This window comes from Danaus plexippus (assembly GCF_018135715.1).
Source record: "Danaus plexippus chromosome 13 unlocalized genomic scaffold, MEX_DaPlex mxdp_15, whole genome shotgun sequence".
In the NCBI taxonomy this organism is placed as follows: domain Eukaryota; kingdom Metazoa; phylum Arthropoda; class Insecta; order Lepidoptera; family Nymphalidae; genus Danaus; species Danaus plexippus.
Window position 1 is genome coordinate 166,631 of NW_026869849.1, and position 22,042 is coordinate 188,672.

The 22,042-nt window shown below is 38.2% G+C and overlaps 2 protein-coding genes and 1 long non-coding RNA gene across 4 annotated transcripts; 1 reads left to right on the top strand and 2 right to left on the bottom strand.

The window, feature by feature from the left end:
• Positions 1–642: 642 nt before the first annotated feature.
• On the bottom strand, positions 643–6,207 carry LOC116769974 (ras-related protein M-Ras-like). Of its 2 annotated transcripts, XM_032661217.2 has the most exons (7): positions 6,021–6,207; positions 5,805–5,908; positions 5,523–5,578; positions 3,884–4,037; positions 3,562–3,715; positions 3,258–3,420; positions 643–2,980 (listed from the first exon to the last, which is right to left on the bottom strand). In XM_032661217.2, the coding sequence occupies exons 3-7, from the start codon at positions 5,550–5,552 to the stop codon at positions 2,897–2,899; spliced, it is 585 nt and encodes a 194-aa protein (XP_032517108.1). In that variant the 5' UTR covers positions 5,553–5,578; positions 5,805–5,908; positions 6,021–6,207; the 3' UTR covers positions 643–2,896. The 2 variants fall into 2 exon arrangements, with proteins under 2 accessions (XP_032517108.1, XP_032517107.1); XM_032661216.2 differs by lacking the exon at positions 5,523–5,578 and having other exon boundaries at positions 6,021–6,205.
• LOC116769972 (uncharacterized) lies at positions 6,166–22,029 on the top strand. Its single transcript, XM_032661214.2, is given in 8 exon segments — positions 6,166–6,306; positions 15,944–16,097; positions 17,863–17,973; positions 17,976–18,013; positions 18,571–18,772; positions 18,846–18,992; positions 19,074–19,226; positions 19,534–22,029. Coding segments are annotated over 7 exon segments (1,716 nt in total). The 5' UTR covers positions 6,166–6,306; positions 15,944–15,946; the 3' UTR covers positions 20,448–22,029.
• Positions 15,622–17,866, bottom strand: LOC133320219 (uncharacterized). The gene is made up of 2 exons (XR_009753657.1): positions 16,792–17,866; positions 15,622–16,093 (listed from the first exon to the last, which is right to left on the bottom strand). It is a non-coding gene; the product is annotated as an uncharacterized LOC133320219 (long non-coding RNA).
• Positions 22,030–22,042: the final 13 nt, after the last annotated feature.

Sequence of the window (22,042 nt, forward strand, 5' to 3'; positions counted from 1 at the left end):
GGTTGCTGAATCTGTTCTTAATATGTACAGTATTTGTCGTTAATTTTCTTGGAAAATAAATTATTTTAAATAGACATTCCGCGGAAGTATTTAAATTAATTGTACATCAAATATTTAAGTTTATGCGAAAAAATACCGAAACATCATAAAATTTATTTACATTTTTTACTTACGACTAATCCAGATTATACGTAGAAGAATAGAAGGCGGTTGAGTTTAAGAATTCAAGAAACGTACCAAAAATGTTGTGCCGATGAAGAAACCGACGAGAGGAATACGAGCTCTTAAATTCTTAACATGTTTTCAATCTAACATTTGGGGGGTTGAGGGGAGACGAAGGGTGCAATTTAAAATTAATTTTTGGCTATCATCAATACTTGTATTTTTATAAAACATTTTAAATAATATAGAACCTTCTAGAAATACAAGGATCCTTAGAAGAGTTGAAGTTTTAGTTTGGAGTATCATGGAACGTTCTGAAGTTAGTGACGTCAACAATTCTGACGTCACTATATTTAAAAACATCCTGGTACTAAATCCCATGTATGCCTATATTAATTGTTTTTTTAATAATAAAACATAATTAATGAGGATCTTCATAATGAGGTTATAATGATATTTTGAAATAAAAGAAACCAAATGTAACACGATATAATTCATTTATTAAATGTGCCCTTTGCGAGGTACCTACAGCTCGGTCCGGACCCCCACCTCCAGACCTCTAACAACATAAGATCCTTGAGCTGGTCGTCACAGGATACGCGTCTGCCGACAGCGGAATGTGAAATGTGATATTTAATAGACATGTCCATTACAAAACAGCTTCCTTAACTCCTTAAAAAAAATGTCAACCATGTCCTCTGTAATTTGAATACATATTACGGGACGCTTGTTCCGGTTAGACTTCCGCTCCATGAATATTATTTCAAATGAAGCATATGGAACAATAATCACACAAAAACAACTTGATATAAATCAGTCAGCTGGAGACAGGTTCACGCAACAGGTATTCCCGCGAGCTAAAAATAACTTTGGCTCCAGACAAGTGAAATGTTCACATATAGAAAGCAACGCAGTAGAAACAAACAAAGGAACGAAATAATAGGTTTGGTATAGATAGAGACGTTTACAATTTATGAATTTTAATAAGTATGTTCTGTCTGTAACGCGACATGTCCGGACACGCCCCCTCCCCACTCCTCTGTCCTCCGTCAACACGTCATCAATATAATAATGAGTTAGCTGTCGTTTAACCTACGTCATATAACTAAACTAACTGGAACACTTAACATACTTTCAATTCCTTGTCGTTACACGAACAAATTCATCTACTTCTTATTACATAGGGCGATGTGGACGCTCAGGGCCGCTGGGCGCTGAAGGGAGGTCAGCGTTGTAGTGGCGATTCCTCGTTGTTCAATCCCCAGCGGCCGCCCGAGGTCCACGCCAGCCGATCCTAAGCTACCTACTTTGGTTATGATGCAATATCAGCCTTTCTTGGTTCGAGTCTTGAAGCACCGGCGGCGATCAGAGTCGCTCGTTCCCGGGAACGGCTCGCGTCACACACGCGTGTTTCTACAAGACAGCATCCCGGGAACAGTCCGGCCCGAGGCCGCCGGGTCGTCTCTCACATATTGCTGACTCAATATTATTTTAACGTATTCATATAAAATCCTTGTTTCTTTGTTTATAAAAATATAACGACGCTAGGCGATCATTGAACGGCCGCAAACAAACCAGATGTCGACCGTTAACAGATAATGTTAGGAAAGGTTTCATAGTAATGAAGCAGCTTTGTGCGCCAACAGATAGTTGGCGCTCAGCAGAGTTATTCAAGTCACTGGACATGAATATGAAATAAATACTGTGAAACGAGGCCTTCCCTGGAGGAAGTCGTTTAATACTGCCCGCGCGAAGCAAGGAAAGAGTGACTTTGACCTGAACCCGAACAATGAACAGTAACCTGTCCAGCTCAACGTTTGTGTCGTGTTCTGTTCGTCTCTTCCCGTGTTTCGTCTGACGGGTTAATGTCGACGAGTATAAAAATATATTGTAACAAAACGATCGACGCCACTTCGAGAAGTAACCTTATCACGCTAGCATTAGGTCGAACTTAGCTTAACACTAACACTATGGGGTTTTTACATACATTGTTATACAATTTAATACGAATTCGTAAATATCTCTTAGAAATAACATTCAATAGATCTAATAACGAAATGATCCGTGTTCCGGTGGCACAGAAGCTGAGAAAAAGATTCCCGGGAAGACGGAGCTTATTAAAAAACAACCGGGAACAGGGAAACAAAAAGAACATAAATAAACAACGGGCTCTGTATAAATATTCAGCGTTTTGGTCTTTGGTACATGCAGCGACATCTGTCGTGTCATACTCGTCTGTATGAGGTCCCGAGGTCAGCTGCCGCCCCCGGCCGCCGCCTCGCCGCCTCCGTATCAACATCAACAAGCACTAAACTCTTATAAAATATAATCTGTTCTCGGTGTGCTGTATATAACATCTCTTGTAGACCATCTATTATCACTTGTATATTATTTCTTGTGCTCCTCGACCGCCCTACTTATATAGTTGTACGTCCGACAGTTGTCGTCGGAACCCGACGACGCCCGACAAGATCCGACGAGACCCGACGAGACCCTCAGAGACTCGACCGGACCCGAAGGACTGACGAGCCCGAAACTACAACCTGACTCGGAAACTACTCCAATAGTAACTTGAATGCTAGTAACGCTATCTGTAGACTGTATGTGTGGGCGCCGAGCCTGAGCCGCACTCGCGTTGAAGAAAAACCACATCAGTCAGTAGTGCAGGTGGAGACCGCAGGCCAGCTGGTCGACTGTTTTTGTTTCTGTATGTGTGTGTGTGTGAGAGCGCGTCTCACAGCAGCGAGCACTGCCCGCACTTGGTCCCGCGGACTCTCTTCTCTTCCCGCTGAGGATGGTTGCGGATTATTCGGACCAGCTGTGGACATACAGATATATATTAATAAAATTATATCTCTTCGTGCGAACAGGTCATGTCAGTGTTACAACAAACAACAGAGCTGGTGAGCTGAAGTGTTATATTCACAAGGACTTATGTCACACGAGTGTGTGGTTCACATCATACTCAATTGAAGACGTGTCGGCCTCGACCTCCGACGTGGAAGCATTCCAGCCAGTTGATGTAGAAAACTTGTGTCTGATAAATAAATGACAAGTACTTATACAGCATGGCGTGCGACTTTATAGTACGTCACCTCATGAAAGGCTCTGTCGACGTTGAGCGGCGGTTCCTTAGCGGAGGTCTCGATGTAGGGCGCCCCGAGCGCGCGTGCCAGCTCCCGCCCCGCCTCCTCGCTGACGGCCCGCGCGTGCACCAGGTCCACCTTATTGGCCGCCACTAGCATGGGGTACGTCTCCCTGAGGAACACTTGTATCATTGCAAGGTTATATCAATGAGACCTAGTGCAGACATGGTCTGATAAATATAAATCATTTATATTAAAAACAATATCATTTGTTCAGACTGAGGAGGCCGTATGAGCTGCTTGCTGTCCTCACCTGTCCTTAACTCTCAGGATCTGTGTGTGGAAGTGTCTTATATTCTGGAAGCTCTGTTGGTCGGTGACGGAGTACACCAGTAGGAAGCCGTCCCCCTTCCGCATGTACTGCTCCCTCATGGCGCTGAACTCCTCCTGGCCGGCCGTGTCCAGTACTGGAAGGACAGATTTAACATAATTAACACTAGACATACCCCATTATTACTTTATAATAAACATTAGCAATTTTTATGTCAAATTAATTATCTTTCCATAACTATTAAGTATTATATAACCCAGCCTTGTAATGTTCAGTCTACTATAGATAAAGTGTCCATGTTCACCGTCAAGTATACACCATTGTCCGTCGACCTCTGTGTGTTGTATGTAGGAGTCTTCAATGGTAGGATCGTAGTCGGTGACGAAGAGCTTCTGGAAGAACTGAATGGTGATAGCGCTCTTACCGACACCTCCGTCCCCCACCACCACCAGCTTCACCTGGAATAACACAAAGTTCAATGATCAAGGTGAGGAAGTGCGAACGTCTATCAAACTGCTAGGAATCGGATGGCACGGCATTTTAAGGCTTGACACGATGATAGAGAGTGTAGGCCGTAGGGAATCTACAAAGTTATCATGCAAACAAGGCCAGTGATTTCCAAGATAACCTGATATCAATCTCTTGGTGATTCTAAGGTCCAAGACAAACTACATTCTCGTATAAGGAATAAAAATTTAATGCTAAAATTTTGTTCTGGATTTAGGATCCAACCTAAACTCACAAATAATTGGCAGACGGGTAAAATCTTCCCAAGAAAAGATAAACGACCGCTCACGAGCCATGGTTAAAACCTTAAAGATGAAAAATCCAATGGATGGAGGTTACATCAGAGGACAGTCAAATAGAAAATCTGGAAACGGTCAATGTCTGTTCTCAATTGAATCGTACATGAAGCGTTAGGAAAGTCGTATCAACAACAAATACTGACGCGACATGAAAATTAGATGTATTTTGAAAGCCAAGTTCAATGATCATGGTCATCAGCGGACGAAGCCAGCACATCTACTGCAAGGACAAGTCACTTCAGTGACAAGACGGTGATTGTTTAGTAGTTTTACACAAAGAGACATTTTAAAGTAAAACTAGTCAAGGAAGTGCTGAAAACGCTTAGATGAGAAATATTACTTCAGCACCTTCCTCTTCTCCCGACCTTGATCCATCCAAGTATTAATTTTATATCAAATGTGACACAGCGCAGAGCAGCTCCACACCAAGTGAGAAGAGTAAGAAAATCACTTAGCTAGCTGACACTGTTCAAGGAACAAACAGGTTTTATTTGAAGGCATCTATTAAAATGCTTGAAAGAAGTTCATTATATATACAAGTGTGTTTATTTCCTTGAAAATAACAAGGATTTATTTTCAGGAGAAGGAGGACCTTCCAGGATATTTGAAACTTAACATGAGTTTACACGACACTGCAAAGAAAATCCATTATAACTAATTAGTACCTGGTTTTATCCTTGGACAAATGGTATACCACACACAGACTAACAAACTAAATATATATACTTAAAACATGGATCCACGGCACTCAGTCAAATACATGCTTGGAATTAAACTATCACTTTAAGCCAAATAATAGTTCCAATAATTCTTCCAACTGTCACACTACAACAAAAGCAGCCAGAACTGAATACAAAATAGGAACTTAATATTTATTGCAAGTCTGAAATTAATACTAATTTACATTTATATTAGTATAAACATTGCAAAGGATTCTAGACATATTAATCTTAATTCTAAATTGTAATGTGTATTTAAATGATCTATTACTATTTTTGTTGGGAACAATCATTTATACAGATGCCACAACTACTCAAGGGTTTTGGAACCAGCACATGAGACAGACAGGACATACAGTGGTAAGGTTTGAACACAAAACACACAACATATGAACAGAAGCCAAACAATATAACATACAGAATCACAGTCTTTGAATATGGACACCATGGTTCACTTAAAATTGCAAATCAAACCTGAAAGCCACAAGCAAAACAACACATTTAAATTATTGAAGCATTTTTATAATTTTTATATTTTTCTATTAATAATGATTATGCAATTAATGTCTTAGAATATCTTAATGTTTTATTAAAAATCATAAAAGCAACTACACGAAATAACACTTAATAAAATAATATTTAAAGACCATCTTTTGTTGATGAACAGTAATTGATATTAATAATATAATCACAAACTTACAGTGGGAAGGTTTTCGCTGGGAGGGCCGGGACGCGTCATTATGCCTACTGAACGGGTCTTCACTATACTTATTTGAGCGCACCACGCTCATAAACACTTATTATCTGCAACCGTTAACCATTATTATTTCCTTAGATGATTAGTCCAACTTCACTCTTCCTACGCCCAACTTGTTTGCGGACTGGCGTATACCCAAAAAAATTTAATAAATCTTACCTCATAGCTATAAACGCGTAACTAATCGTGTGCGGACGGACAAAAATATGTGCGGGGGACGGAATGTTTGAAATTTTATCAAAACTAGTGAATATTGTGAATTTACAAAACATAGGAATGTCGCCGACGAATTTCTCTCCTTGAAAATTCAGATTTCCTTTTGACGATAATGGACTACCGACAGTTGTCTGTGACTTGACATTGAAAATGACAGTGACAGCAATTTCATCCACAGATTATTACAAAGTGAATTCCTGTTTGTGACAACGTTCTCAAATGGAATAAGGTAAAGTTAATCAATAAAACTAACTGCAAGTAAAAGAAAGTAGGTGTGCCAGTATATTTTATGGATATATGAATCTAAAACCCATAATTTTTGGAATAAACCGAGAAAGCAAAAATCAAACTGTTTCTCTTGTTATCATAATATTCAATAGTTGAAATAAATTGTACTTACAATATTCATTTTAAAAAATCAGTGTTTCCTGCCTATCGAAATTCAAGTTCATCTATCAAAATCTATTAAATTTATAATCCCACATATTAAAAACAATCTAAAAAACTAATTTATAAAATGGGAACATGAAAAAGTGTCATTAAATGCCGGTTTGAAAGAAATCTGAAACAAAACGAAATATTTCATAAATAAATAAATACCTCATAAGAGAAAGTTGTTTATATTTAATTATTTTCTTTGGTATATGATGTCACCTACAATACTCGTCCATTATTATAAGAAATTTTGGTATATTATCTGGAAATAATCTTAGTATTTTCTTGTCAACATGAATATATAATTGTAAAACATGAATGTTCGATTTTGATAAAATTAAATGAAACCTTTATTTTTGTTAAAGCAAATTGATTTTAAAAACTCTTGATTTAAAATAAAACTCTACTGATACCTTCTAATGTGTAACAGATCTTGACCCAATATATACTTATAGTATATACGGTGTATCAGACTTCAGATACTGCTAAGCACCTACATACATACGGAAGGGCTTTTTTTTGATCTCTTCCGGATTTCCGACTTTTATATGATACTTACCCGTATTATCTATGAAAATTTGTTACATCATATTAATAAGTCGTTTATGTGTAGCCAGCTCCTGCAACACGATGAGTTTTGATTATACACAACGGATTATGGACGAAATATATACAGTATATGGGTATATGTGTGTGTGTATTAGTCGAATTATTGAATCGCTCATATAATTATTTAAATTGCGTAAAATGTAATGCGTAAAGACTTCATTGTTACAGTCTAAAATTCTTATAATATTACTTTAACACCGTAATAAGATCAAACAACATAGTTTTTTGGAACTTACCTCTTTACAAAACTAACATTTTAATTATAAGCCTTGAGTTCTAAGGGTGTACTGGTCCACAGTGACTCGTGTAGAGCCTACATATAATGCAGTTCATTACAACCGACATGTGTCCCAACATCACAGTTCGCTGAATCGTATCAAAGGAATCCGACAATACTATACACGTTGAGTGTACATATGTATGTACCTATAGTTATGTGGTAGTTTAATAATACAACGGCTGTATACTAACGATTTTTATTTATATAAAATGTATATATTCCTATTTAGTCAAAGTTGGTCAATGTATATATACACATGTTGCCTGTAAAAGTTTGAATATGTGTTACGTGAGATATAATATATATAGTTACAATACAAGTGAGAATATCACAATTGCAGATGTTTTAAATTCTACAATATAAATTTTCATTTAGCTTTTACAGCAATATACAGAGCTGAGAACCAAAAATAAACCGACCCTCAAACGACAACCCTTCCTGACCCAAATTAACGAGGAGCGGGTAGATCCACCGGTGTATTGTGATGACAAGAATTTTTAATATAAACGTTTATTTGTCGACCAACATCTCAGAGCATTGTTTAGGTTCAACCTGTGTTCGGTAATGTGTGGTAGTGAATTTTTAAATATATTTTACATACATGTAAATCGTTTTTATATGGTTGTATATATTGTCATAGAATGTCCTTGTGACTATATTCGAGTCTGTTATTTTTTTCTTACCGACCTTCTAATATTATGAACGATTTTAATCCTCCCGCTACTTGCACATTTCATGTAGGTACATGTCTATCGGTTATCACCACATCATACTTCTTCTTAAATAACTTAAGTTTCATCTTAGATGTCATTTGAAGCTCCTTAATATCGAATGTAACTAATATTTACCGCATTATGCCTGCCTAGTTTATAAGATAATAAAACACGCGTCGTAATCCGAAAAATAATAGTTTCATTTAAATGAATACTAGTGAAAGTCTTAGATCTCATTATTATTCGATTTGCGATCTATCTAGTATCTAACAAGATCCTTATAAGATATCTTCAATCATTTAAATTTATATAATAACTTTGACTATACCGTATACAGTCAGGTACACGGATGAGTCGCATGAAGGACGGATACAGTTAAGTCTTTCATTTCCAAAATTATTAATAACATCTTAGACTTTGAGGTATCGATGAAAATAGCTGCTAGCTCCAGGGCTGCTAATGACATGACATTATTCAAGTATAATCTAGTTCAATGAACACAATTAATATAATAGAATTTTTTTGTAGCTACTAAGAATATAGCTATTTTAAAGAATATAAAGCAAAACATTCGTTTTTCTACGTACCAAGAAAAATAATTCTACTACGTAATCAACTTAAAACATACAATTTGATTCGACGAGATGTGCGGCGGAAGTTAAGACGTAATGTATGGATCGTCGGTATGTATATATTTAAAATGATTTTCAACTAATCCGTGCACTTTCTACATTCGCATTTATTAATTAATATTCGCGGCAAGTTACACCTACTCTGTTAATTCTCTGTGCGAAAGAATCTTTCGTTGTCCCAGCACCTGCACGTTTTTTTACGAAAAAATAACTTCAACAAAATTGAAAACTACGTGATTATTAGGACACAATATTAATAAATAGCCATTTCTAATTTTGAAAACATATAAGTTACAATCAAATATTTTTCCTAGGTCCGTAAACGTCATGTTTATTTTAAAATGAATTTAATAACAAACTCCGTATTTCAGCTGTGATAACCATGATATATTTTTATCACTAGTTTCAGTCAGACTTCGTCGGTAGTATCCTTAATAAACAAAGCCGCCGTTGCCATGACGACATATTTTCAAAATGGCGCCCTTCGCCAACTTCCCGCGCTTTCCCCGCTTTCATGCTCTATCGATCGATGTGCGTTCAGAAATTAAAATCACAGATACGACATTTGAATAATGTTAACAAAAATAGAAATAATTACACATACATAATTATTTTCCAGAATTATTTAACAGTGACATGAAAATTATCCAAGGAAATATGGATATCTCTCTAAGCTTCTATTTAAAATTTAGCTAATATTTAATGTAATAGGTTTTAATGTTATCCTATACATGTACAACTGACCTTGACTTAATTAAGTTATATATAATAAGTTCTTGCTTTTAACGCTAATCTGTCTCAGCGGCTTATAGTTCAGTGACCGCATAGACCTTTATTTTACGCAAGGAGGTAGGTTATTTATTACGTCGTGAATAACTTACACGTTATAAAATTCTAACACATTAAAATACTTATATTAATCTTTGAGATCCTTCGGCTTAAGTATCCCAAATCCTGTAAAAAATTTGAAAGTTGTCTCTGAAATTTTTTATCTACTCACGAAGGACAATCTCACGAAATATAAAGTATCGCCTCGGACGTCAATGTTAAACATTACATCACGTGTGTCCTGAAATGAGATTTTAGAACGAAAACCCTCAGCTTGTATTCGGTCCGGGCGAGTGTCGGCCGCGGCTGGCAGCAGTGCGTCGCGGACCGCCGCTTACGAACCACGTCTTTATACGCGTGTGGCAACTATGCTGTCAGATTATAATAAATTAAATATATCAATAAAATACGAGTGATTAAATATTGTTTTATTTTTATTATATAAGAAGAATTTATAGAATACATTACTATACATTTGTTCGGTGAGCCGGGATGCTGCGGGACCGGTGAGTAGTTTGCTATGTTTATGTCTACTTTATCGAACCTCAGTCGTTTTACATTAAATTTAATGACATTAGAGAGTAAAAAACGGCATTTTACTTATTACAGTTTCCAAATCAAAATACAATGAAACATTTCTTTTTCTTTGTTTGTGAAACTTTTCGCTTTCTTTATTACTGCGATTTAAAGGAGAACTAAATCTTTGTTTAAAATATTACCAATGAAAGTTAGTCGAACACTCTTAAAGACCTCATTTGATTACTAACTGTTTATATTGAACTAATGCAATGCATGTTATCATAAGGAAGTAATCATACCCGAGGGAGACGATCGGGTTAGCTTGAGTAATAAGTATCCGGGATGAGTGGCGCCCGACGTGGGACCGCTCATGATTGAGAGCCCGCTCACAGCCTTACACACCTTCTTATCGCCATTCCTTTTATTATGTCTTATATAATTAGCCCGTTTCTTTGGTGTTATTAGTTTGTAAACATTTTATTATTTCTAATATAACACTTCATTAGAAACCATTTACGTATTTTTGTTGGAATCAATCCAGTAAACACGAGGCTGTTACCGGGGCTGGTTACACAACATTCTGTCATTTTGTAAAGAAAGTATCGGTAGGCATTCATCGGTCCAGATGCCAAGAATTATTAGTATAAGTTCGGGATAATTTAAACACTTAATTATATGGCAACGATAAATGAGTTATTTGCATAAGCCTGGAGTTGTGTAGATATGTTTTAGACAGCACGCAGGCTGCATTAATAACAGCGTTGCAATGAAATTTAAACCAGGGAGAGGCGGGCGGATCGAACGTTAATATATTTGAGCCCCCCCAACTCCCCCAATCCCCCCGCTCCCCCTCTCCCTGCGTTTCATCTGGCGTCGTTTGTGAAGGTAAATTAAATGTTCAGACGGGAGGCTGGCTGCATGCACTCGACGGGCTTCACTACCGCCATACCTCGCATTATACTGTATACACGTGTTAGGTACCGCAGCTCGAATTAATTAGTTTTTTCATAATGAACGTATAATTAGATGAGGAAAAATAATATATTATACTAGGTACTACATAATGAGATCTAGGACTTTCGCGAGTTTTATTCATTTTAATGAAACTAATATATTTCGGATATACTACGCGAATTTTATTATTTTAAAACCGCATAATCCCGACGTTTCGGTTACTTTTCAGCAACTAGTTACTATTCACGGTACGTATGCATTTGTCTGAGTGTTTCACTTTGTGTTTCTCGTGTGTAACCTAACGGTATTTAAGACGATTTAGTAGAGACGATCTCAAACAATAATAGTTGTAGGGTTAAAACTCTAACAAGGTTTTAATTTCCTTGCAGCTGTGAGGTCAGGTATTATTTCCATATTTACTTTGGTGGTTCGTGTCCGACACAATAAGCGATTTAAATAACCACAATCTAGTGTCAGAATAAGGAAGAGAGTCCCGCCTATGTCCATGAGGGGTGGAAGCAGCGGCCATCGGCGTCCATCATCACAGATAACGAGTCCCCGGTCTCGATAACATCTGTTCGCATCAAATTCGCCAATCATGGTTTGAGTTAGCTCCTGTTTGTTTTTCCTCTCCGCGATCACCTCACTACAAGGATCGTAAATTCCCCGAGTGCTCGTCTGACGGTCACAGTTGTGTAACAGTGAACTAACGCGAAAATGGAGGGTCGTTCAACCCTCGTCCCGAGCCGCAGCCAAACTATTACTTTAACATACTCTACGCACTAAGAATAGAGTCTACTTTCCTTTGTAAAAAGTTTGTACCTGAGAATGTTGGTTATTCATTTTTAAGCTTTATACCGCTGTCATCACGATTGTCTTTTCCTCGTACACCTTATTTTCTATTAAAAAAGGGCTTGAAATGCTGAACCTTAGTCAACTTATGGTAACGGGGAAATGTTGATCGATTTTAATTTTTTCACTTCTTTCAACGTTTCATAAATGTTTCAAATGTCATCTATTCGTAGTTTTTCATTCGTTTGTTAATTATGAAAGTTCATGTAATCGTACCGAATAAAGTATCTACAATCTCCAGAACTACTGACTTTATACCAAATCTAAGTGATATTCTATAACTTTGGTTCAGCTCAGACCTGGCATGGAGTTGGTAGGTCAATATAACGACTTACAAATTGATAAAGCTATAGGGTCAACGAAGATCGAAGAAGACATCTCGAAGTGATGCAGTCCAAGCCTCCGACTGCGACATAGTATTTGAAAGAGGAATGCTCTCACTTAAACTTTGAGGGAGTCGACGAGCTCTGACACAGCTCGAATATAATGAAGACTTGCAAGTTGCCACGGCCGAGTCAAGAGTGTATGTATACACATTTAAGAAGCACTTCTCGGAAAGCCGTCTGGTCGAGATTGTTTCAAAACAATTGTTAAATAATTTCTTATTTAGATAAGACAGATACCAACTTCAGAGACAATCTAATAACAATAATGCAATAATCCAATCCTACTCCCCTTCAAGTTACCGATCATAATATCCGTCACCAACATGTCTTACCATAATAATTACCAACCCGTCGTTACCGAACAGTCGTTTAGATGTAATATTAGTCATTGAAAAATATTCCCGTAAATAGAATTGGCGTGACTGTTTGTATTATTAAAATAACCGCCTTTTACTGAATCCGCGTATGTATACCGTACGTATACTGGCTGTCTATTCGTTGTAACTGCCTAACTTTGTTTTGACTAATGTTGACCGACAGATTTTACTTTCTGATAGCTTATATGATGAAGAGCAAATGAAGCAATTTTGTTTAATTTTTGTTGTGATAAAAAGAATTATAATTCCAAGTATGTTTTCCAAAAAAACATTGTACAATTTGCTAATACCTACTTATATAACGGTCAATGTGTTATAAAATATTAGGCTTACATTTTTTGGCTAACAGTACAAATGACTAACCTCCATAGAGCTAAAATAGTTAGAGTACCCTGTACCACTATTTTTCCACTCTTATTATAAACTCGAGTTGAGAGCTGTGCGAGCATAAAGATGCTGTAAAGAGGGAAATGAGTGCAGATGTCAGATGAAAAATGAGAGTAGGAACAATAACCAGTGGCTTCAAAGGAATTGGAACTGTTCGTGTGTGTACCTTTAATAAGGGAGGACGGTGAGTGGGTGAGATATAGACGATTTTGTTTCGGATACATTTTATAAGGTGGCCTGTGACGTTATTATCATGTTTACTTCCGTGAGTAGGAACAATAGATACAATTCGTCACAAAACTTTTATTATTAAATCTTATATAAATATAAATGCACATTTTTACGAACATCAAATGGTAAGCACAGCACAGCAGTAATAGTAATAATAAAAGTTAATACTTCTATGTATTATTAATATTATTATAATTTCTTAAATATCATTTATTTTATGTTTTAGTAAATATAACTATAAAATTTTAATTTCAAACTTGGTTTCATATATTCTATCAATATAAATAACAACCGATCTCGTTAAAATGTTGTAATCAGTGAGTTAGTCCTCAATTAAGAGCTCCTTTGTCAGCCGGGGTTGATCGCCTCCCTTCGACTGGCTTAATTCCCTCCCCTATGCGACCAGAGTGTACGAATTAAATGGTTCTCGGTCAAAACATGACGTATATTATACCTAACTAGACAGAAGTGACTTATCCATTGTCCCAGGCAACAACCCAACTTTATCGGTATTATAAATCAAACATTAACTAATTTCTCGTTTCGTTAACAAATAAATAATTTAAATGTTTTATCCCGCATTCGATTACATAAATTAAACATAAATCAAGACTTGTATAATAATTGTAACCAAGGATAATACGTTTGTTTTCTCCCAACATATGTTTATTAAATATAAGGAGCCGTCGGCTATGGCAGCAAAAGTCCGCAGTGCTCGAGGCATCCGTATTGTTACTCTTCTTTGAAATATATATATTTTAAACATACTATATCACCGTTCATTTTAAGAATATGTACATATATATATATATATATATATATATATATATATATATATATAATGACAGATATCTGCAGTTGAAGCTTTGTCACGGGAAAGTACTGGATAGAAGTAAAATAAATCGTCTAAATTATATTTGTTAATAAAAACTATTATAGTATATTCATTTGGAAGCCAATAATTTTCGAACACCTAAACTTTCTTAATATATTATGTATAAACGAAATCCACTAGTTTATTTAACACTTCCGATGGTTGCAAGTCAAAGGTCGGGTCTAAAAACGTGTTAATTTTCTTCCAAATAAATAATAGCCACTTATCTGTAAAGACAAACGTCCTCCCGCCCCGGACCCCACGGGATACATTTCATCAATGGGGAGATTGTTTATACGCGGTTTTGTGTAATGATTCATAACATATATTTATTTAAGAGAAGTTGACACAAACTACCTAAAACTATTTACACGAATTTAGTTCTTTTGCAATAACAGTGGTTATCACTTATTTATACATTGTGCTGTTGTAATAAAAGTGACTCTTCGTGTGTAATAGAATGAGACGTTTTGATGGTTATGGAATGATAATTCATTACAATAATATTAGAGGGACTAAGGGATTACATGAATGTCGAGCGAGAAAAGTGAACAATTTTTACATCAAAGAACATCTTCTCGTCGTGTTATGGAGGCACACAGAAAATTATATTAGTATAATTCTCAAGTCATCGTACAACTCTCTACCTTTTATTGACTATTGTAAAAGTCCATGATAACAGTACTTAAAGCAGGTGTAGTCTTAATATTTTTTACGACTTGGATTTCAATATAAATTTATTGTTTATTTGTCCTTTATCCTGCTACTGTTATACATACAAAACTGAGTAGAATAAGTATAGATTTAGCCATAATAAAGAGACTAGAGGTAGACAGAACGACATACATACACGATAATGAAATTGGAATGAAACGTCGTAGAAATAATACAAAGAACATGAAATAAATCAGATGAGTTAACAGGGAACACCCTTACGTTCAATCAATATTTACACTGAACCCCAGACGTCAGGTTACTACAAATTGTCAACAACAAGTCTATTGAACGAGGAATCTTCAGGAGGGAACGGTTCCCGAGGGACGCGCGTTTCATTCAGATTACACCGCATGTGGAACTACCACAATAACAAAGGAAACGAGCAAGGGGCGCCCGTTAGGAAGCAGTCTATGATTTTGCTCTTTAAATTTTTTTCCTAAAACATTTTCAAGACGTTTGTTTTTGTCTGGACCGAAGATAGTAAGAGATAAAAGTTACAGAATATCGCCTCTGACGCTGTACAGGTTGACTCTTTCAACATAATTTCGCTGAGGTTCTAAATATCACTAAATGTCAATATAATACAGTATGCATAGTCCAAGTTTTTCTCATTTAATAACCTACGTTAATACTGCAATGTGGAAGACTTACGAATGAAAAGCTAAGCTTGAAGCTTGAGTTGGTCAAACTGATCTTTTAATGAACGGACCGTCTCCAGAACTCTATAGGAAGTATAAAATAAAAACACACTTAACTTTCACTTTTAAATTCTTTTAATACAAAGTACCGTAAACTGATACGTACCTACAGAGAGATAATTTTCTAATTTAAATTTTCTACAAAAGGTTTTTAATTAAATTTATTTTTAAAAGTAAATTATTTCAACTAAATTGCTCTTTAAACGTTTTCTTAACACCAGCTAATATTAAAATATTATGTAAGTATGACCCTGTGAAGTGTGAGTTATAACCGATGCAATCCTGGCTTCATTACAGTAGCTGCCCTTCACTTCAGTAACTATAACAGCGTGTTGTGTATTTTATATGAAGTTTGTGTCACGTCACTGTCACAGGTGATGTGGGTCTCTGTGGAGGGTTCAGCGGCGGTGGCGCCCTGTGCTCGTGGGAAACACTCGGCCACTCTGCTGGGCGGGTATGTGTATGTGCTGGGCGGCAGAGGAGCTGGTGGCGCGGTGCCCTTGAGGGACTTCTGGAGGTATTGTCTAGGTAAGATTAATAAGTTACAACCTTCCCAAGAACTTATATACACGACTCTGAAAGATAAGGATGTTCACAGAGAGAAAGATGCGGAACAGTCCAACAAGTCCGCATAATACTAAACATTAGGGCTCCCCTAAACGTGACTCTGAAAAACATAATCTTGTTTGCTGATTTTTAAGTTAGGATCTTTTAACAGTCTATTTTGATATATATACAATATTATAAAAAGACAAAACAAGAGGTTCGGTTTCGTCAACATCAATATATTCTATCCGACGACAATGAATCAATAGGTACAGATGTGACGGCCTGCGGTGACGTGATTTGTGATGCTTAAATGTGATGGACTTAGAAATAAAACTATATTTATCATAATTTCAAGGATAGACACGGTGACATCGCGGTGAGGGAGACGAAAACGTTGTTTGGTAAACCTATATTGGAAATAAATAACCATTAATTAAACAATAATGAACTCGTAAGCGCTCAGTGAAAAGTAAACAGACTTGGACAACATTTTTAATTTTTATACACTATGGTAATTAAAAGATGCTTTGAATAAATTAGATAATAGTTAGTAAATTTAATCAAAAAATAAATTTTAATTAAATATATTTAATTAAAAAAATGTTTTTGCGTTTTAAGATAAATATTATTGTGAGCTTTAACAAGTTTCATGTATAAGTCTTAGTTCCTGTACCCCGCTATCTCCATAGCTCGTGATCGCCGCGAGCGCCTGAGCGAAGTGCTCTCAGCTCAGCCAGCAGTTCTGTAGGACTCTCACTAATTAGGTCGAGAGTAGTTTAGGACTTCAACAATCAATTAACACAACACTACACTTTACACCGTCCTCATCTCCCTCTAGAGCATTGGCCGCATTTTGTTGAAAATACCTGGAGAGCTAGGCAAGATTTATATCCGAACTGAATTTTAATTTAAAGTGTTGATAACATCTAACTTATAATATCCAACATTTTGGCAAATCAATTGATTTACATAAAACTATGGTAGTCACGCCATATACCACGCGATTTATTATATAACATTTCACTGACGCTAGTACCATCACCATCACTTGTACTCCGGGTACACGCAGACTGCGGTGACCGTGTGTGGTGGTGCGCTCACGGACACGGGATCTTATAAATAGATGAGAGGATCGCGGGTGTTAGATAATTGCCAGCCAAATTCTCTATTGAAATAACGCTGTTATAAATTCAGTAACCCAGAGTATTCAAAGTGTTTACTTGTTTTCACGAGCTAGGATGTGTAATTTTTACCACGAATCTTTGGTTAAAATACAATACACTGGAAAATTAAGAAAAGTTGGCGATAGATGTCACATAAAAATTAAAAGCGACTTTAAAACTAAGTGACTTATCTGTATAGGTAGGCTTAGAGAGAATATAACAAGACTAAAAAGTAAAAAATAAAAACGATAACATCTGTCTTAAATAAACTCACTGTCATATACGAACTAAGCATTTGTTGAAGGCGGTGCCTGCCAGAATACAGACGGTAACAGCTAATTAATTAACAAAAAAACTATTAAACATGATTAAAGACATCTAAAGCAAAGTGAAATGACGTATAGCTATTACAATAAAACTAAACCGAACTAAATTGTAATATAAAAAATGGCGCAGCATCTGAAAACCAGTTTTATTTAAATACCTTTGTTCTATGAATACCTCAATTTTTAGGATGGAAATGTCACGAAAGGACACACAATTGCTAAATACACACAAGTATAAACATATCTCATTCATAGCAACAAGTAAATGGGAGCGTTTGGAGGCTAGAGGTGAACCTCCGCCCGCCCTTCAGGAGCACAGCGCCACCGCCCATCATGACAAGCTGTACGTGTTCGGAGGGGAGGCTGGGCACTGGCAGAGACCCCGCTTTGGATATACGACACAACGGTATTTAAAATACTGATTTTGGGGAAAACACATCTTTCAAAAATTTTGAAATAGAGGTAGGATTTGCAGATTTGTAAGATTATTCAAGAAACAGTATTCTTTGTCTTAATCTACAAAATATACAATTATGACGTAGAGGCTCCACAGCATCGGCCCACGATATTCCGAGGATAATTTACACCGACTCACGATCTATAGGTATGTCTGATCACGATAAAAATAAATCACCTATTCCTGGAAGATAATTGCTAAACAGAAATCACATTTCAGATGTGACATGTATCTTTTTAAAATAGCACATACACCTAGAACAACAGTTTAAGGAAATCGAATCCGCGCAAGACAAATATAAACATTTTCTACTCATCTTATTGTAGAAATAGTAAGATAAAATATTCAAATTAAATCACAAGCCTATAGCATAGTTATAACCCAACAATCATGAATACACCATTACGTGGAGTGGTGCGACTCTGAATAGTTAAAAGTACAAACTTAATATAACTAAAAATGACAAGTATGTCAGTTGTAATTCGTAGTTTTGATTGTGTTATCAGATAGAGAGCTGGCGCAAGCTGTCCGGGCAGGCGAGCTCGGCGAGTCGCGCGAGGCGCGTGTCGCCGCGCGTGTCCCGCACCGCGAGTGCGCCGCGCGGCCGCCGAGGACACTCCGCACACGCGCTCAAAGACTGTCTCCTTATATACGGAGGCTATAAAGATCTGAGAGGGTCTACTAATGAACTCTGGGCTTTCCATTATGGTAACTTTCATTCCTTGCTGTCTTTGTCAGTCTAAGAGTGTATTAGCTGAATACTTGTTTCTAATCCCCGTAGAGTCGGAGTCGTGGCAGGAGGTCCGCACGGCTACAGTGGGTCCGTCGCGCCACCGACACGCGGCCGCGCTCTACGACGCTCGCCTGTACGTGCACGCGGGTCAGTGCGACCTCCGAGACTGCAGCGACCTCTGGCACTACGACACCAGTGAGTCTTCCCCCGTCCCCCTCCACATGCTCTCGGCTGCTCCTTTCCTCGTCTCTCATGTTCTGCGTGTGTTTGTTCCAGTGTCTCGGGTGTGGACGCAGGTCCGTACTCCTGCCAAGACGTCCCCGAGCGCTCGCTCCGGCCACGCGGGGCTCCGGGCCGGGGCACATTTCTATATCTTCGGAGGAGAGGCTCATGGACACCCAACCAACGAACTGTGGCGCTTCCACTTCGGTCTCTATACAAATTATTTTAATAGAGACCGCTCCTCCTTAATAACATTCTCCTACTTGCAATATAATTTATTTCTGTTACATGACGCTTCTAATTTTTTTTTTTTTTTTTATAATGGAATGGATGAATGAATGGAAAAGTCCATGTTATTCTTAATGTGCAATTAAGTGATCCTCTTTTTCTCTTTTCTAATTTTATAGTCTAAAGAGTAAATATGTTTTTGTGTAAATATATTTTTTCGGAAAGATAATATACATAAGCCTAATCACTCGTGTAAGGAGTAAACATTACCGATATTAACTTACAGCGACAGAAACTTGGGAGCGGATCCTGCAAAGTGTGAAGTGGCCGTCGGCCCGGGTAGACAGTCGCGCCCTGCTGGTGGGTGGCGCCGCCCCCCGCCCCACCCGCCCTGCCCCCGCGCCGCCTTCGTCCGCGCCGGTCCGCGAGGCGCCGAGCGGCTTCTTACGTGAGATCTCCAAGCTCTCCAGCTTCCACATCCGGCGCGCGGCGCGGTGCTCATACAGCGTGCTGGCCGGCGACCAGGACTCCACCGAGAGTCTGGTGCGGACGGAGCACTCCTCGCTGTCCAAGTCGCGCTCGGCCTACGTCATCGACGAGCGCCAGCCGGCCGACGGTGACGAGGACCCGCGGGGAACCTCCGACCTCGCCAGGGAACCGATCTCGGTCCCGGACTTCGCGGACATGATCCTGCCGACGCCCGTGCTGTCACCCGTCCAGACCACCAAACTGGTGTACCTCGACTCCGAGGAGGAGGAGGATATGAAGAGAGAAACCGAGCCCTACAAGAGAGAGAAGAACGGCACGCTCTCGCGATGTAGAGTCGGTCCGATGCCGAAATCCGCTTCGGTGAAGTTCACGACGCAGAGAGTCGCGGAAACGAGTGTGGCGACTGAGGACGAGGGCGACCTGTCCACGTCCGACTACGCGAGCGCCGAGCGAGTTCACAGGCTGTCGGCCGTGTCCTCGGGGTTCAGCAACCCTCACTACCTCGGGCCGGACGTTAGGAATTTAGGATCAGCCTTGACCCCGGACTCGGGCGTCGCTCCCGGCGACATCGAGCTGCAGGACCTGAGCGCGCGGAGGCCGGCGACGCGCGAGGAGCGACAACTGCACCTACTACTGGTGGGAGGCCGCGAGCCGCCTCACCCCGCGCTGCTGCAGAGGCCGCTCTCTCTGTGGAGCTACCGGCTACTGTAACCTACAGACAGACCATTACAATGCCATTTGTACCTAGCACGGTAAGCCGTGTTGTATCGAGGCTCCCCTGATATATTAACGGTTCTGAGTAAATGTTAATAGTTGAGGTAGATTTTTTAAAGCTGACATTTTATAGCCGCAACTAGACCAGCCTCCGTGTCTGCGTTCCTCGTTAAGAAATCTGTACTTAATTGTAGTCCTGCGACTTTTCTCTCTACACGTGGTCCGTGAAATACTCCTCGTATTACGAATCGCTCGTTCAGGGAAACAAACCTTACTATAGCTACTAAATACTAATCCCGCATCCTCGAGCTCTTGACAGAGCCTCCCCGACAGCTCGCCTGTCTCCATGTCCTATTGTCCACGGTCATGACGTCAAAGGCCGTCTCATATTGACCTACTCGATGGTGCCATTCGGCCATTACAATTTTGCTTACAATATATACGAACAATATTTTTATAAAAAAATAAGTCAGTTTATAACGTTTCTCACGAGTGCTACTCTTAGTTATAGATTTTTCTCTAATAGGTCTACAACGGTCAGGCAAACAAATGCTTCGATGGAACAGAAGGTTTTATTGCATTTTACCAAAATGTATAGCTCAAAAGTTTTAAACAATTAGTATATTTTGTAACTGGCAGCAAAGATCAAAGCGACAGGTAATTTAATAGTATTCTAAGCTTTTAATTTGAGAAGAGAGACCGGAGTTGAAGCGAGCAGCAAGTTCACAATGCGCCGCTTCTCCTAGTAAGGTAATGTCATTGTCTCAACGAGACGAGTAAACAGACATTTTTTCCATTTGTATTTCCATCGTCAGAACTTCATCCGTCATTACTTGACTATCCTTTGCTAGTAAATAAAGTAAAATAATTTTTCGAGGTACATTTGAAAATGTGACTTTAAAGAATGTAATGAACTGACTCCTCGAAAGAACTAGAACATCCGGTCGTTGTTATATAATACTGCCATAACTTTAGTGTGTCAACACCAACTTCGATTTAGGGATCCGAGGATCGGAAAATATAATTAACTAGTGTATTAAATTGATGCGTCCGTTAGCCTTTAAGGAGAGTGAGGGCGGTCCCGACGTCCCTTTTACAATTTGCTGGTAGATTTAAATTGAACCCTGTCTAGGAAATGAAGTTCGTCGCCGTTTTTCTACTCATGTCTAATCTTTGTTGAAAAATAACGCATGTAGACGATAGCATACAAGCAGAGAAGCCATCGGTCATGTTCATATCGGGAAACGGCGAATGAAAAAATATATTTGATCTCTTAAAAGATGTTTCTGAAAAATATTTAATATACTTTCGTTCAGATTTGCGTTTCTTGTTTTTAAACTTACCGCGCCCGAGTTGTCTTTGTCACTTTGTTTATTTGACTTATGTCAAAATGTTCTTACACATATGAATCATTGTTTTTGTTACTAATGTTTTTTTTACGATGTTAACGACTAGAATGTTTGTAATATATTTTTTTAATACTCTGTACAGGTGAAACTCGAGCTGTAAAATTAATTTAAGTATTTTTTTATGTTACATGTTTTTAAAATGTTAATAAAATTGTAGCAGATCAAAAGCATGTAAGAAATTTC

Coding starts and splice junctions, on each gene's coding strand:
- LOC116769974 (XM_032661216.2), bottom strand. CDS start 5,843: ATGACGCGTCCCGGCCCTCCCAGCGAAAACCTTCCCACT. Junction 4,038..5,804: donor CCAGCGAAAACCTTCCCACT/GTAAGTTTGTGA, acceptor GTGTTATTCCAG/GTGAAGCTGGTGGTGGTGGG. Junction 3,716..3,883: donor ACAATGGTGTATACTTGACG/GTGAACATGGAC, acceptor CTGTCCTTCCAG/TACTGGACACGGCCGGCCAG.